A 14,304-nucleotide genomic window follows, 5' to 3' on the forward strand; every position below is an offset into this window, starting at 1 on the left:
CAGCACGCCCGCCACCCTTGTGAGGAGATAAACGGATTAGAAAATGGATGGATGCAAGAATGGAAATGTTTTGCCAGGCCTTCACTCAACTCCTTTGTTTACTGTTTTGTCTTAAGTACAGACGATGCATACTCTGTTGGGCCGAAATAAAGCCACTAAATTGGCCAGTGAAGAGTGACTTTTTCCCATCATCATCATTACCTTGAGTTGCTTTTGTTTTATTTAAAAAAAAAAAAAGAAAAAGCAGGAGAAACATTCAAATACACATTGTCCGAGCTTTGTACTTTATAAGGCAGATTGCATCATTACAAATTGCGCGGGCAGAACCTTGCAGCATGTTCAGACAAAAAACAACTAAGTGCATTATGTTGAATCTGCGTAATAAAGTAACATTCATTAGATGGTTGGCAAAGGTTTATCATTTTTCTCATTGCAAAGAAATGTTTAACACATTTAAAATTGTGACAAGAAAAACTCTACTTTGTTATGTCACTATCAAGAGCTACATGAATTACCTCAGGCTCGAAAAAAAAATCCACCAATTCATCAAAATGTATAACTGTATACATTGACACATGTACAGGTTGTTAAATATTCACCAATTGAACATAAAATCAAATTCAGACACTGGCTCTCCACGTTATAGTAAATCCTTGATCCACACGAACTGAAGTTGCAGTTGCATCAATAATCAGCTCCTGTCGATCAAAGACAAAGACAATCAAAAGTTGCTTTGATGTTGGTAAAAAAGCAGCCAACATTGACAACTTTGGATAATAATAATAATACATTTTATTTATGCTTTCAGCCAGATCCGGCTCACCAGGTCACTTTATGTGGCCCGCGAAAGCAAATTATGTGTCAACTTGCTAAAATCCAAATTCATGTCAAATTGTCATGTTTAGTAAATAACGTTGAGATTTTGCAATAATTTTGTTACCCTGTTTACACTCACTTGAAAAATAATTGAACTATTATCATTGACACATATATACAGTGTATATATATATATATTATGTGTGTGTGTGGGGGGGGGGGGGTACTCACCTCAGTGTCAGCATTATACTGAGGTGTCAGAAGATGTACCGTGTCAGTCACGTCCCTCAGAGTCACCTCTGTGATGTTTGCACCGATCCCCCAGACCTTCACCATGCCAAGCATCAAATGGTCGGCTTCGAACAAGCCGTTGTGGCTAGTTTCACTCGACAAAGTGTTCTAGAGGTGGAAAAAGAAAAAAAAAATGGGAATGAAGAGAAAGTTCTATGCCGTTTAGCCATTCGGATGAGGTTGTTGGAAAGCGTGATTTGATCTTTGTTTAGGTCACATTAATTTCATAAAGCTCAACCCATGAGATAAGGTAAAAAGAGGGTTGATTTAAAAAAAGGAACGGATAACTTGCGTCTGTGATGGCACTTTTAATGCTGAAAACATATGCAGTTTTTCTTTATTTGATCACTCATAAATACTTGGAAATTCCAAACTCTGAATATCATCATGTTTTTATTTAAACTATTTACTCCTGTCAAACAATTTAACATAATTGTTGCTTTTTCACCACATGCTGTCCGAGTAGCAGGGAGAAGTCAAGTTGTTCTACTGTCTTGTCGTGAGACGTGCGGTGGTCATTTTGTGTGTATGGGTCTATGTATGAATGCTTCTTCTTCGGTAAAGACAGACTGCTTGCAAATTACTGACAATGCAATCAAATCTCTATGGGCACTCACTTTAAGTGTTTGTGCGGGGATTTATGGGTAAATTAGCCAGTGGTGCTTCCCAATTTAAACCGAGACGTATTGAGTTTTCTGAAGTTCTCAGACCAGCATTAGATAAACGGCACTTACAGGATTGTTATGTACAAGTATGCTTGCCTGCTGGGTGGAGGACGAGAGAGTGTGTTTGTGCTGGGCGAATGGTCCTGGCACCACAAAAACGCTTGCATTTGCTTGCTTGTTTTTCACACTTTGAGCTCTGCTTCAGCAAGTGCAAGCAAGCAGCAAGACACAGCGTACACTGGCGCCGAGTTACATTGAAGAGATGATGGCCAAACACCGGGTTGAATACGCAGGCACCTGACAGGATTCGGCTCCAATGCTAGTCACTGAAAAGCTGGACTCGCTATCGGCCTAACGGTACATGTAGCAGGATGAGACGGTCAACCCCTCAAATTGATTTTAGCAAGACAAGAAAAAAGGCTGAATAAACTGCACACAGTGTCTGATGAAAGCGAGTACGCCCCTAACATATTTGTACATAAATGGCCATCCAAAGGAATTGGGTGCACATGCTCAGCTTCATATCCCGAGGTTGGAAAACTGACTGATAAGTGTTGTCAGCATTGCTGCTGGGATTGAAGCAGTGGAGGGACTATACGTCGCACGCTGAATCAAATTGGTCTGCAGGGCTGTTGTCTCAGAAGGAAGCTTGAGATTACTCACAAGAAAGCCGGCAAACAGTTTGGGAAGACGAAGCACATGACTTCCTAGAACAGTGTCCTGTGGCCTAATGACACCACGCCAAACTTACTTAATCCAAACCGTGTCCAGCATGTATGGCAGCAAACAGCCGTGGCGTACAAGGACTGATAAGCGTAGTGGTGTGGGAGGTGATTGTCTCGGACTGCATGAGTGCTGCCGGCACTGGGGAGTTCCGGTTCACTGTACCATGAATGCCAACATGTATAGTTAACACACTGAAGCAGAGCAGTGTGATCAGATACTTTCGGAAACTGGGCTGCAGGGCAGTATTCATGCATGATCCATCCATCCATTTTCCGATCCGCTTCTTCTCATAAGGATCGCGGGTGTGCTGGAGCCTTTTTCAGCTCTCTCCAGGCAGTAGGCGGAGTACCCCCTGAACTGGGTGCCAGCCAATCGCAATGGCAAATCTTACATGATATGAACTGAAACACAGCTCCAAGATCACCAGTGCCTGAAGCCGATGGAAACGGTAATGAACTGGCCAAGCATCTCTCCAGGCCAAAAACCCAATTGCGATTCTGAGGGTGATCCTCAACTGCATGATGTCAATATAGAGGAGTTGAAGAGGAGTCCAGTGGCGACCAGTGAAACTTTGGTGAAGCCAGTGTTGGAAAATGATGACGTGGCTTTTTTCTTGAAAATCTTTAAGATTTTCAGCACGCAATATGTTTGTATCATTCATATTTGGGTATTTTGACAAAAAAAAAAAAACATCACATTTATATTAGAGCTATTGGGAACTAACTACGTTGACAAAAAGTGTCCTGTATAATATTTCTCATTTAGAATGTAACCGTGAAACGTCTCCGTCCAAAAACCTGTAATCACATGGGCCCATAAACGGACGCACATCTGTGGAAATAAACATGCATGCACACACACACACACACACACACACACACACACACGATCTATGTTCAGCATCATCCAAAATGGCATGCGATGTGCTAATCTGCAAGGCAGCTTTGGCCCCGTTGTCCAACTTTGCTCATCTCCTCACATCTGCCCGTTCACGCTCAGAGGCACACAAACATTCACACATACACCGAGTCTTTCTTTCTGTTCCTCATCCCCTTGGCTGACAGACAGCGTGTCTGCTTTATCGCTGTGTGAAATTGCTTTGGAATGAGCCTGATGGTAGGCAGAGGACAGCCACAGATGTTTGGCACCGCTCGCTGTACGTGTGTCTAATATACAGTGTGCGCGGATGGGTGATGTTTGTGGACGTCAATCTGTGAATGCGAAGAGATTAAATGTATGCTCGTGAATGTGTGCCCCTGTGTGACAGAGTGTTTTTGCCTGGATGAAAAGAGAATGGGGGCGGGTCGCATCAATCCGAGTGGGTTTGTGACACGTCAAACTGAAAAGGGGCGTGCTGAACTCAAATGTGCACTTCCCATTCATACTATGTTGTAAATGTGGTGTGCAATTTTGTTTCATACAATCCCTCCTACGGGCTTGAATATTTTTGGACTCAATTTTTGGACACTCCCTACAGTACGGTGCTACGGGATATACGCAGAAAGGCCCATTTTTGCATCATCATCATCATGATGATCCCGCTGCAGTGGGGACAAGTGAATGTAACGAAAGGATCATAACTGAATGTCCATCCTAAATGGCAAACACAAATAAGTCATCCTTCCTAGATTCACAGTAAGATTTAGCAACTTTTAACCCTAAAAGAAGTCACAAAAATTCCATTTCCATCATTTGGATTCATTTCTGTGAAGGTGACGTGCGACCTTTCGCATTTACCATCCACTGCTCTCTGGGAAATTGAATTAAAGTCTTGCTGCTTTAATCACAACAGTGACAATGAAGGAAAGAAGAGACATTTAGCCTCTGAACTCACCGATTCGACGGTACATGAGGTCAGCAGATATTGTCCTTTTTCAACCGTGTCTGAGGGGAGAAATATAATTACCCGGTAAGTGTGAATTGCTGAGACTGAAACTGCCACAAGCAAGAAATTGATCTAACTACAGTCTCAACGGTACTTTACCCGTGCATACCGGTACTTTTTTTCAGCTTCAGAAAATTGTATTTTTCTTCACCAGGCAATTAAAGTAAAGTTACAATATAAATACTGATACATACTATTGCAAAAACAAACTTCTCGAGTGTCGTAAATAAAGAACCGCTGACAGTGGTAAAATGGATAACCAACAGCTGAAATTCATGCTGAGGGGTAGTTTGCACATCTGCTTGTCTTGAGTCGTCTTTTCGTTCTCTCACAAAAAGGAAATCTCAGCACTATTTTCCACATTTCTCGAACCGCGCTCTCTACTGAAAGATCTCCGAAGGCGACCCAGCAATTTTTATTTTCTGTTCTTTCGCCTTTTTCGTTTGCACGCCCACATGCACAAAGTCCTGCCCGAAACTAGCGGTGGTGGCCTTCCAACTAGCTTCAGTTTGGGTTTCTTCTCTCTTAAGCCACCACACCACACGTGTAGCAGGTTAGCCGTGATGACCCGGCTTTCGGGCGCACAAGCTGAAGCAATAAGCCGGCTCTGCTCCTTGCCGGAAGGCCAGGAAAACAACCCAGTGTGGTCTGGATGAAGCTCAGAGAGCACGAAAAACCCATCCAAACTTTTGTTTTCCTCCTTCAAGCTACCTCTTTTCTTCTTTTTATTTTTCTTCGTGTGAGACTCCACTGATCAAACATAAGTGGGAACTTTGCAGCCCACTGGGGCTTCAGTTGAGTGCACTGATTGAATGGATCTTTTGTCATCCCAATGAAGAGCTTTGTTCGTGAGAGATCGTGTTTCCTTTGATACGAGCATCTAGACATGAGGGTATACTTTTTCGATATGCCACTGGCATATTGTGGATAGAAAGGCAAAACAATAATAATATTAATAATTATTATCCAAATTATAGTCATTCATAATAATGCTGAATATATGCTTTCCCTTTCAACCTACCGATACAAGACAATTGGTTTCTTTATGCGCACTGAACCGAAAACCAAGAGAACAAACCGAGATACGAACTAAACCGTGGAATTTGTGAACCGATCAACCCCTAATACTTACATGCATGCATGCATGCACACACATGCATTAAACAAACGGGAGTGGTGGAATCGACACTTTGGTCTACAGGATGATCGGTTGCGGCCCGAGATCGTCACGTGCCGGAAAGAAATCCACTTCACTTTGTACCCCGAATATTTTATTTTCCCAAGAGTTTCTATCTGTTCTTAAGATGAAAACTGTCTATTATGCTTCCACGTGAGTTCTCATTATTTAGCATGGAAAGTGATTTTTTTTAGGGGAAATCTCATTTCCATCACTGTGATTGATACATGTGAGCATGAGAAGTGAGAAGTTGTCATTCCTCTAATCCCAGGAGGAGACATTCAAATAAAAAACAAACCAAGCAATTAGACTATGAAAAACTAGTAAGTGGGTGTGGACATGTATGTGACCACATTATTTTTCTTTTTTACTCAATAGAAGATTTTAGATTCACTTGAGCAGTACATGTTGGTTTGTTGTTGTTTTTTTCACTCGAACTGCACGAGAGGTTGAACATGAAACATCACACATTTGTATGCCCTGTCCAGTACGTGGTAAAAACACTTGTTGCTTGAGAGTGGAAATGGCTACTTAGCTCGTTGGGTCAAATGAGTCATGAATTACAATTTATTTAAAGAGCAGTTTGTAGAATGAGTAAGCTAAGAATGGACTGATGTGCAGCTTTAGTTCATGAAAGAGGAGCAATTAATTAGTTCCATGGACTTGTAGTGGATCAAGGGTAGAATTGCTGACCATGATAAACATTTCTGAGTCCATCTGAATGACAGTTACCGTAAACGCATTGCTTATGTTGAGACTCAAAAAAAAAAAAAAAAAAAAAGGCAATATGTCACTTGGGTGAGTGGAAAGGCAAATAAAAAAAAAAGAAGGAGAGGAGGAGACAGGAAATTAATTCATTAATTTCTATAACTACCCTTCTTTGCAAAACATAATTCCTCACATCTTTTTTAAATGCATTGAAACATGACTTCATGTGCCTATTTATCTGGGAGTGCTCTATCATGAAATGTATTAGCAGGAAGCAGAGGCGGCGGAACAACTTCTGGAGTGGGGGGGGGGGGGGGGCACTTCCAAAAATAAGTCAAAGATAAATTACACATTCACGTTGGGTCATTGGCAAGCGTTTCGTTGAAAAACAACAGATATTTGTGTGTGAGTGTGTTTAATTGGGGTTTTTTTTTCTTTTCGAAATGTCTACAGCCTTCAGCATTTGTCAGGACAAAATAAAGCAAAGATAACACTGTGAGCGTAAATCTAAATGTCAAATCTCAACATTTGGAAGCAGCAAGGTCCGCTCTCTTACTCACCTATTCCGTCGCCGTCGTCCCAGAAGAACGATCCATGAGCAGTCCCATTGTCACTCAGGGCAACGATCAGTCCCAAAGGATTTTTTCGGCTGAAAGATAAATCCTGGTCAGGGTTGCGGCAGTGAAGGACAACTGCTATATCTATAACATTGCTGGCAGGGACGCACCTGAGCTTGACTTCACTCAACTTATTGCCTTTCTCAAGCTTGCTATAACCATTCAGACCGTTCACCACAACCTGGGTTGGGCCTCGAGTGATTTTTTTTTTTAAATCAAAAAGCAGACATACAATTTCTTGTTCAAGGCCTTAATCGATTCATATGTGATGAGAAAATGTTCCTGACAGCATCCCACAACGCTTTCCGATTAATCGCTTTTGCAATTCATAGCATCATCTTGCTATTGAACGATCCACTGGTGATTAACCAAAACCTTCCTTCCTTTGTGTTTGGTTGAGGCGTGTTGTTCAGTTAATTCCGTTTTTCACGGCCCTCTGAATAGGGATCGTCCGTCAGCATGGAAGGATCACTCTTTCTGTACTTTTTTGACACATTTATTGGAGCACTTTGTAGTAGATGTAACAGAAGTAGTTGCAGGTAATAACCTAAAGCACACATAAATGCAGTAAAAAATGAATATATCTATATTTCTGCATCACGATGTAAATATGTATAGAATTGACATTAATACTTTATATTTTAACAATACATTTAGTCGCACCCGGAAGTGGAGCGCCGGCATGATTAAGCCCAGCTGCAACGCAATTTACTTCGTTCAAACATCAAATTGCAGCTGGACAAACATGACAACTATGCAAAAATGAGCTGAACAAAGACACCACTGTTCTAGCAACACTTTAGCCCACGCTGTTTAAATTGCCGATTGCCAACGGTAACAGACTGTGATTGCATAGCGATGCGGCAAACATAAAACACAACGGACACAATGCAAAGCAGACAAACAAAGCAACCGATCATGATCGAATCTAAAGCTAACTTTACATATCTGGTAAAGAAAAGCACACGCGTAGCTTACCAATTGGGCCATGCCGACGACGAAGCGAGTGTATTCACTAACGTAACATAATGCGATGCTGCTTTTTATACGTCGCGCGAACGGTCACCTGTCAGTGGCAGCCCCGCCCCTCTTAAAGCGCCAGGTGAATACAACAAATATATTCAGCCATCCATCCTTCCATCATTTTCAACACCAATTATCCTGAACGGGGTCGCAGGGTGTTGCTGGAGTCTATCCCATCCGAAATCGGGCGGCGAGTCGACTGCACAGTGGGTAGCCGCTCAGTCGCAGGGACCATACAGAGACAAACAACCATTCGCAGCCACATCCACCCCATCACTGAGTAGGAACCGAACCCACGCTGCCCGCACACAAGTCAGGCGAGTGTACCACGACACCATCAGCGTTGCATCGCCAGATTCATGTCCACTGTATTTGTATGCTGTTATTTGCTTTTACCTGTAATATGTTGTGTTCTCTGGTTTTTGCCAAGGTAAGATGTATCCTCCTCTTATGTGAAGATTGATGTGGTCCATAGGGGTGGGCATCCAAACCTTTTTGCCTCGCACTTTGACTTCTTTGGCCTAATCAAAAGGGTGATCGTTGCATCTCATGAGCGATATGTACAAAGTAGAAGCTTCTAGTTCAAAATGATAGTTGGCAAAATAATGACGGACATGACCAAAAAGGCATTGCAACGTGGACGGCATCTAGTTAATGTTTAAGTGGATAGCAGCCGTAGGATCCCCAGGGTTTCTTTTGTCTTCAGTCTATTATTTTGGACAATACTGTTAAGCCAGCATTACACTTCATCATTTAATGTGGTTATTCGACTCTTTAACAAGAGTTTGTTTGAGTAAGAAAATGGCTTCAACTTTTATTGATGCCTCTTTCTTCCTGATGGGGAAAAAAATACATAATGACAGCTTGGTGATGAAATAAATTGTGTTGCAGGCACGTTATATTTTAAGTAAAGTACTGTATTAAAAGTAAACCGTACTGTACCTCCAAGTCAGTCAAAGCGTTACTACGTGAAACTTTTATAAATCCACTGATACCAACTGCCCACGAAAATAAAAACCTCTGAGGTGTTGAATGTAACCATGCACCAGGGCAACAACAAATCCCTAGGATTTTATACATATATCATTACGCGTATGGACTACTGGCGTAATGACAGTACAGTATGTATAGCTTTTCCCATTCACTAACATCTGGTGACAATGTCACTGAATGATGTCCAGGTTGCTTATTGATTGGACTCACCGTATGGAAGTCATACCAGCGTGCATCAGGAACATAGGCTTCGACATGTGTAGCTCCCTGCCGAGCGCAAGGCCAGGTGAGTATTGAAAAGAAAAAAAAAAACAAGGAGAGAAAATAACACAATGATAGCAGCACTTGTGTGTGCGTACCGGGTCAAGGGCAGGAGTGATAAGAAGAGCAGGTCCCCAGAGGAACTGTTTGTAAATGTCCCAAGTAGTTCTGTCATTCACAAACCTGTGACATGTCCGCAAAATGTACGTTAAACAGGACTAAAGAAATAACTGCCAATTCAAATGTAAATATCATATTCACTCATCGGTTGCTATTTTTAATGTATCAAGAACCTTGTGTTTATGTGTGGCATCTATTTGAGGGGACCTGTGTCCATTCTAGTGGACACCAATGCGAAAAAGTCACCCCAAACAAATAGCGCACTTACTCGTGCAGAAGTGGTCTGACGACTGTGTTTCCTTTGGCGTGAGCTTCATACATGAGCGTGTACAAGTATGGCAGAAGGCTGTAACGAATGTTGAGGACTTTCCGAGATGCCTCAGCAAAGGTGGAGTTCCAGGCAACAGGATCTTGTCTCTGAAAACAACAAATGCTCAATTTAAAAAAAAATAATAATAATAACCATAGAGCCTCAAATATATGAACGCTTGGTTTTTTTCCCTTCTATTTCCCAAGAAATGAGGAAAGTGTGAACTTTTATTCTAAGAGTCCATCCATTTTCAATACCCCTTATCCTGAACAGGGTTGCGGGGAGTTCCTGCAGCCTATACCAGCTGCCTTGGGGTGGAAAGCAGAGTACACCCTGAACTGGTCGCCAGTCAATCGCAGGGCACATATAGAGACAAGCAACCATTCACACTGTCACCGAGTGGGAACCGATCCCACGCTGCCCACACACACAAGGCAGGCGAGTGTACCCCTACACCGTCAGCGACTCTATGAGAATTCAGATAATTGAATTAAAACCACCAGAAAGTGCATGCTGTGCATGAGAAAGTCTCAGATACTGAAACATTATCATTAATAAAACATACATAACATCCACAGAATCACGATAATGTACAGAAAAGGTTGAAGCTTAAGTTAAAAGAGAAAGTTAAAAGAAATGAAACTGCGACAGACTATTTCAAAACTCATTTGCAGACCGTATAAAATATTTCCAACGTTGAGGTAAAACATAACATCCTGCAGGCAAATGAGAAGATTTACTATTTAGGGCCTAAAATTTAGGCCCTAAATAGTAAATCTTCTCATCATCATGCCCTAGGGCCCTAGGGCATGATGATGAGATGATGATGTCTGCGCTTGTTCCACAAAGTGATCAGCTCCCATAATAGAAAATGGATGGATGGATGGATGGATTTGTTTTGTTAACAGATCATAGTTCTCGACCTTGGACGGGTGACAATGTACACTTTATTGGTTCCGAAAGCAACTTTTAGCAGGGGCAGAAAAGCATGATTAAATCACTAATCTATCACTATCGAGTATGATTAGCCTAGTGCAGTGGAACATATTGCCTCCACAAGATATTACCATGACTACGGTACTTGTCTTCGATGGCTCGATGAAGATGCTGATTAAAATCATCGCCTTTTAAAAATTGTTGATCCAAAGCCTCCCAAAGTGCTGACTTGGTGTGGGGAGCCGTTTTAGATAAGATGTTTGCATATTTATTCTCAGCAGAATAGTCCAATGGTTACATACCACAGACTTAGACGTGACTGAATGTGAAACGGTTCTACGGACTTCTGACGCAATTTGAATGGCTTTTTATTTTTGAGGTAAGGACTTATCTGGGGCGGCATGGTGGGCGACTAGTTAGCATGTTGGGCTCACAGTGCAACCAGTTCAGGGTGTACCCTGCCCTACTGCCGAAGACAGGCTCCAGCATGCCCTTGTGATTAGAAAATGGATGGATGGATGGATGCGTCTTAAGATACAAGATGGTCACGCCCTCCTATGTGTAACCTTCAACTTACATCCTCATGCTAAGCATTGTGAATTCATGTGTTGAATTCATAATCATAATCTTAATTTAAAAAAAAAACAGTTCAATACTGTTTATGGTATATTTAAACCTGTGTCTAGTTAAACTGCATTGTGACCTAAAGATGAAAAAGCTTGCAAGGTGCAGGAGAGATTGTTGAATTCCTTAATTCCTAAAGCGTACAGAAGTGGGCCCCCATGTTGCTTTTTTAGCTGATTCTTTTTACCTGCTGCATGGCTGCCTTGGTCTTTTCCTCAAAGTTTTTGATTCCAAGCTACAAAACTCAGATCTAGGTGATCATCCTCCAAATGTTATCCCATTTACAAGCCATTACACAATTGCTGGAACGATGAGGTTTGTGTGTGCGTTGGTGGCGGGGTGGGTGATGTGCAGTGGGGCTCCGATCACCTTGAGAATTCAATTAGGCCCCTCACCCCCAATATATACGCACACTCTCACTTACACACACACACTCCCCCCCCCCCCCCCCCCCCACACACACACAGTCCCGTCGAGTACTTCAGACTCCATTTCAGAGAAATTTTGCCTCGTGGGATCGATCCCTGGACGGACCTTATTGGATTTCTCAGATGTGTTCTAAAGCTCTTAAAGGTCACTGGAAAAATGAATGCCAACAACACAACACCAAGCCAGTGTATCTCTTTAGAGATGTGTGTGTGTGTGTGTGTGTGTGTGTGTGTGTGTGTGTGTGTGTGTGTGTGTGTGTGTGTGTGTGTGTGTACATGTGCGTGTGTGTGTGTGTATAGCTTTGTATTTTTTTGCAAAAATTTGACTTTCTCCCAGGGAACAACAACATGCTCTGTCAGGCTTTCATCTTTTCGCTGAGCACCTGTACTTGGAGTGATTATTCAAATTGAGCGGAACATGTTAGGTCAAGCGCAATCCAATCAGGGCAATTCAGATTTTGAAACACGTGCACCAATCACAATGCATGACAAAACAAACAAATATATGAATTAATGAATTCATTCAGGTGTATTGCGATTGACATGGCTCCTCTAACGTTATGTAACTTCCGTTTAATAATATTCTCTCACAATATTATTCAGTGCCTGTTAACGCTAGTCCTTTTTGATTAAAGACATATTATTTCACTTAAAAATAAAAATAATAGTAAACTGGTCCTCTCCAAGCTCCTAATGTAGTATTCAAAAATATTTCCATAACAAAACATAATAATAATACAAGCTGTTGTTTGAAAATAGTGGCATTTCTCTCAACAATGGCACACTACTAGCGTAAGGATGCGCAAGCCAAGCTTTCATCACTCTCCCGGGAGTTTACTCACCCGGTTGCCCTTGCCGTTATGGTTACGTGAATAAGGATAGAAGGCACCCAGTTGCATCCAGCGAAGGCACATCTCATACTTAGCTGCATTGAAGAACCCGCATATGTCTGCTCCAGTCTGAAAGAGAGGTCCGATGAAAGAAAAGAAGAGACAACAGGCACAATAAACAATCATTGAAAATATATTCAGCATGAGTAACACTTGGACTATGAGTATTGAAAAAATATATGAGATGCAATGCTCAATCGACAACGAATAAGCTCGAAGCCATGCTAATTGCTAAGCTAACCTATGATTAACATGGCTCGTGCGTTTAACACCAGAGTGAAGTGCTTGGGTGATCGAGTACACTTTTCACAGACATCTGACTGGAACTGAATTGAGCAAAGAACATCCAACTTTGAACAGAAAAATTGGTATTTTTGAGGTCTGGACAATAAATGTCCGCAATATTATATTGCAGTCAATCTTATCTTTTTTTAAAAAATCAAGTTATCTTTGCTGCTAAATACAATGTGAACTTAAGAATCAAAAACTGTTGACGATTTACAAAAACAAAACCAATTGCGATTTTTTTTTTTGGGCCATATTGTCAGTTTTTTGATATTCCTTTTTAATAAAACCCTTGCTTTAGGTGGCTGGGCTTAACCTGCGGGGGGGGGGGGGGGGGGACGCAATATAAAATTCAAAAGTTGCTGCTCAAATGAAGTTGCTAATTCACGAAAGTGCTCCGCAAATGAAAAGGAAAAATCAATATTCCCACCCTCATAATGTAACGGTAGCGTCAGGTGAATTGAAGATGATCTCTGATCCCTCCCCCCACACCCCTGCCAACACAGATACACACCAACTGATCATCTTAATGCATATCTGTAGCAACCTGCTTGTGAAAATGTCTTTTTATTGGAGAAGTGACCTTTTTTTTTATGTTGACTGACAACATTAAGATCCCTGCCTGCTGTTGTAATAGCATGCCGTACAAGATGTCCTTTGATCAAAGTGTCCAACAAAATGAAATAACATTTCTGTGGCCATGTAATCTCCTTTTAGCAGACAAGGTCACATCAATTAGATTATGTCTTATCAAAAAAAAAAATGGTGATACTTACATAAGGGATGCCAAAAAGACTGAACTCCATCATGCCTGTGAGACAGGAAAATCTTGTGTGACTTCTACAGGAAAGGTTCCTTTTTTTTTACCACAAAGGTTTGGTTGTGCAACCCCATGTTTTTAGAACCAAATATGTTTGTCATGGTTTGTTAACGGTGCAATTATTGCATGTGTTTGTACATCCTGTGTAGTACCTATGATGGATTTATACAACTGGTCCCAGCTGGCATTGTTGTCACCCAGCCAATGTCCAGCCCATTTTCCACTGGAGGGGTAAGTGGACCTGGTCACCACTATACCGCGTCTCCCAGTCACATTCAGCAGGGCACTGTATGAACCAGACAAAAGATTACACATCCACAGTTATGCATTTGAGAAAAAAAATTACATTATTCTACATGATAAGCCTTTTGTGTGAAACACTACACTGCCAAAGGACCCATTCCTTTAACGGAAACACGAGTGTGAAAATTAGATCCGAATTGAGCTGCGTTGTGAACATAGCCTGAGAATCGAATTCTGACAAAAACACATCATATATCTCACTCATAAGTAGGCTTCGTGTGGGACCAGCCATAGATGCTGTGGACATCGTAGTGCCTGACTGCCGTCCCGTCGCTGAGTATCTGTTCGCTGTTCATGCACAGAGTCTTATGATTTAAGCCAAGATGTTTGGATTCCAAGGCTGCGAAAACAAAGACACAAAGCGCATGCAGAGTGAAGAGTTATTTTTGCTTACAACAACAAAATGTCAGTATAAGATGCATAACA

The 14,304-nt window shown here is 41.6% G+C and overlaps 1 protein-coding gene across 1 annotated transcript in view; it reads right to left on the bottom strand.

The window, feature by feature from the left end:
* Positions 1 to 221: 221 nt before the first annotated feature.
* Positions 222 to 14,304, bottom strand: part of si (sucrase-isomaltase) — a 45,495-nt gene continuing 31,412 nt past the window's right edge. Inside the window, exons 36-47 of the mRNA XM_086125083.1 lie at positions 14,080 to 14,218; positions 13,728 to 13,861; positions 13,532 to 13,566; positions 12,423 to 12,539; positions 9,551 to 9,699; positions 9,261 to 9,345; positions 9,112 to 9,168; positions 8,305 to 8,429; positions 6,829 to 6,917; positions 4,333 to 4,382; positions 1,048 to 1,215; positions 222 to 698 (exon numbers count right to left, since the gene is read on the bottom strand). Coding sequence (XP_085981209.1) covers positions 621 to 698; positions 1,048 to 1,215; positions 4,333 to 4,382; positions 6,829 to 6,917; positions 8,305 to 8,429; positions 9,112 to 9,168; positions 9,261 to 9,345; positions 9,551 to 9,699; positions 12,423 to 12,539; positions 13,532 to 13,566; positions 13,728 to 13,861; positions 14,080 to 14,218 — 1,226 coding nt within the window. The 3' untranslated portion in view covers positions 222 to 620. The remainder of the gene's footprint in view (positions 699 to 1,047; positions 1,216 to 4,332; positions 4,383 to 6,828; positions 6,918 to 8,304; positions 8,430 to 9,111; positions 9,169 to 9,260; positions 9,346 to 9,550; positions 9,700 to 12,422; positions 12,540 to 13,531; positions 13,567 to 13,727; positions 13,862 to 14,079; positions 14,219 to 14,304) is intronic.

This window comes from Hippocampus guttulatus, chromosome 12 (genome assembly GCF_054856545.1).
Source record: "Hippocampus guttulatus isolate MCC_2025c chromosome 12, RoL_Hgut_1.0, whole genome shotgun sequence".
Classification (NCBI taxonomy): domain Eukaryota; kingdom Metazoa; phylum Chordata; class Actinopteri; order Syngnathiformes; family Syngnathidae; genus Hippocampus; species Hippocampus guttulatus.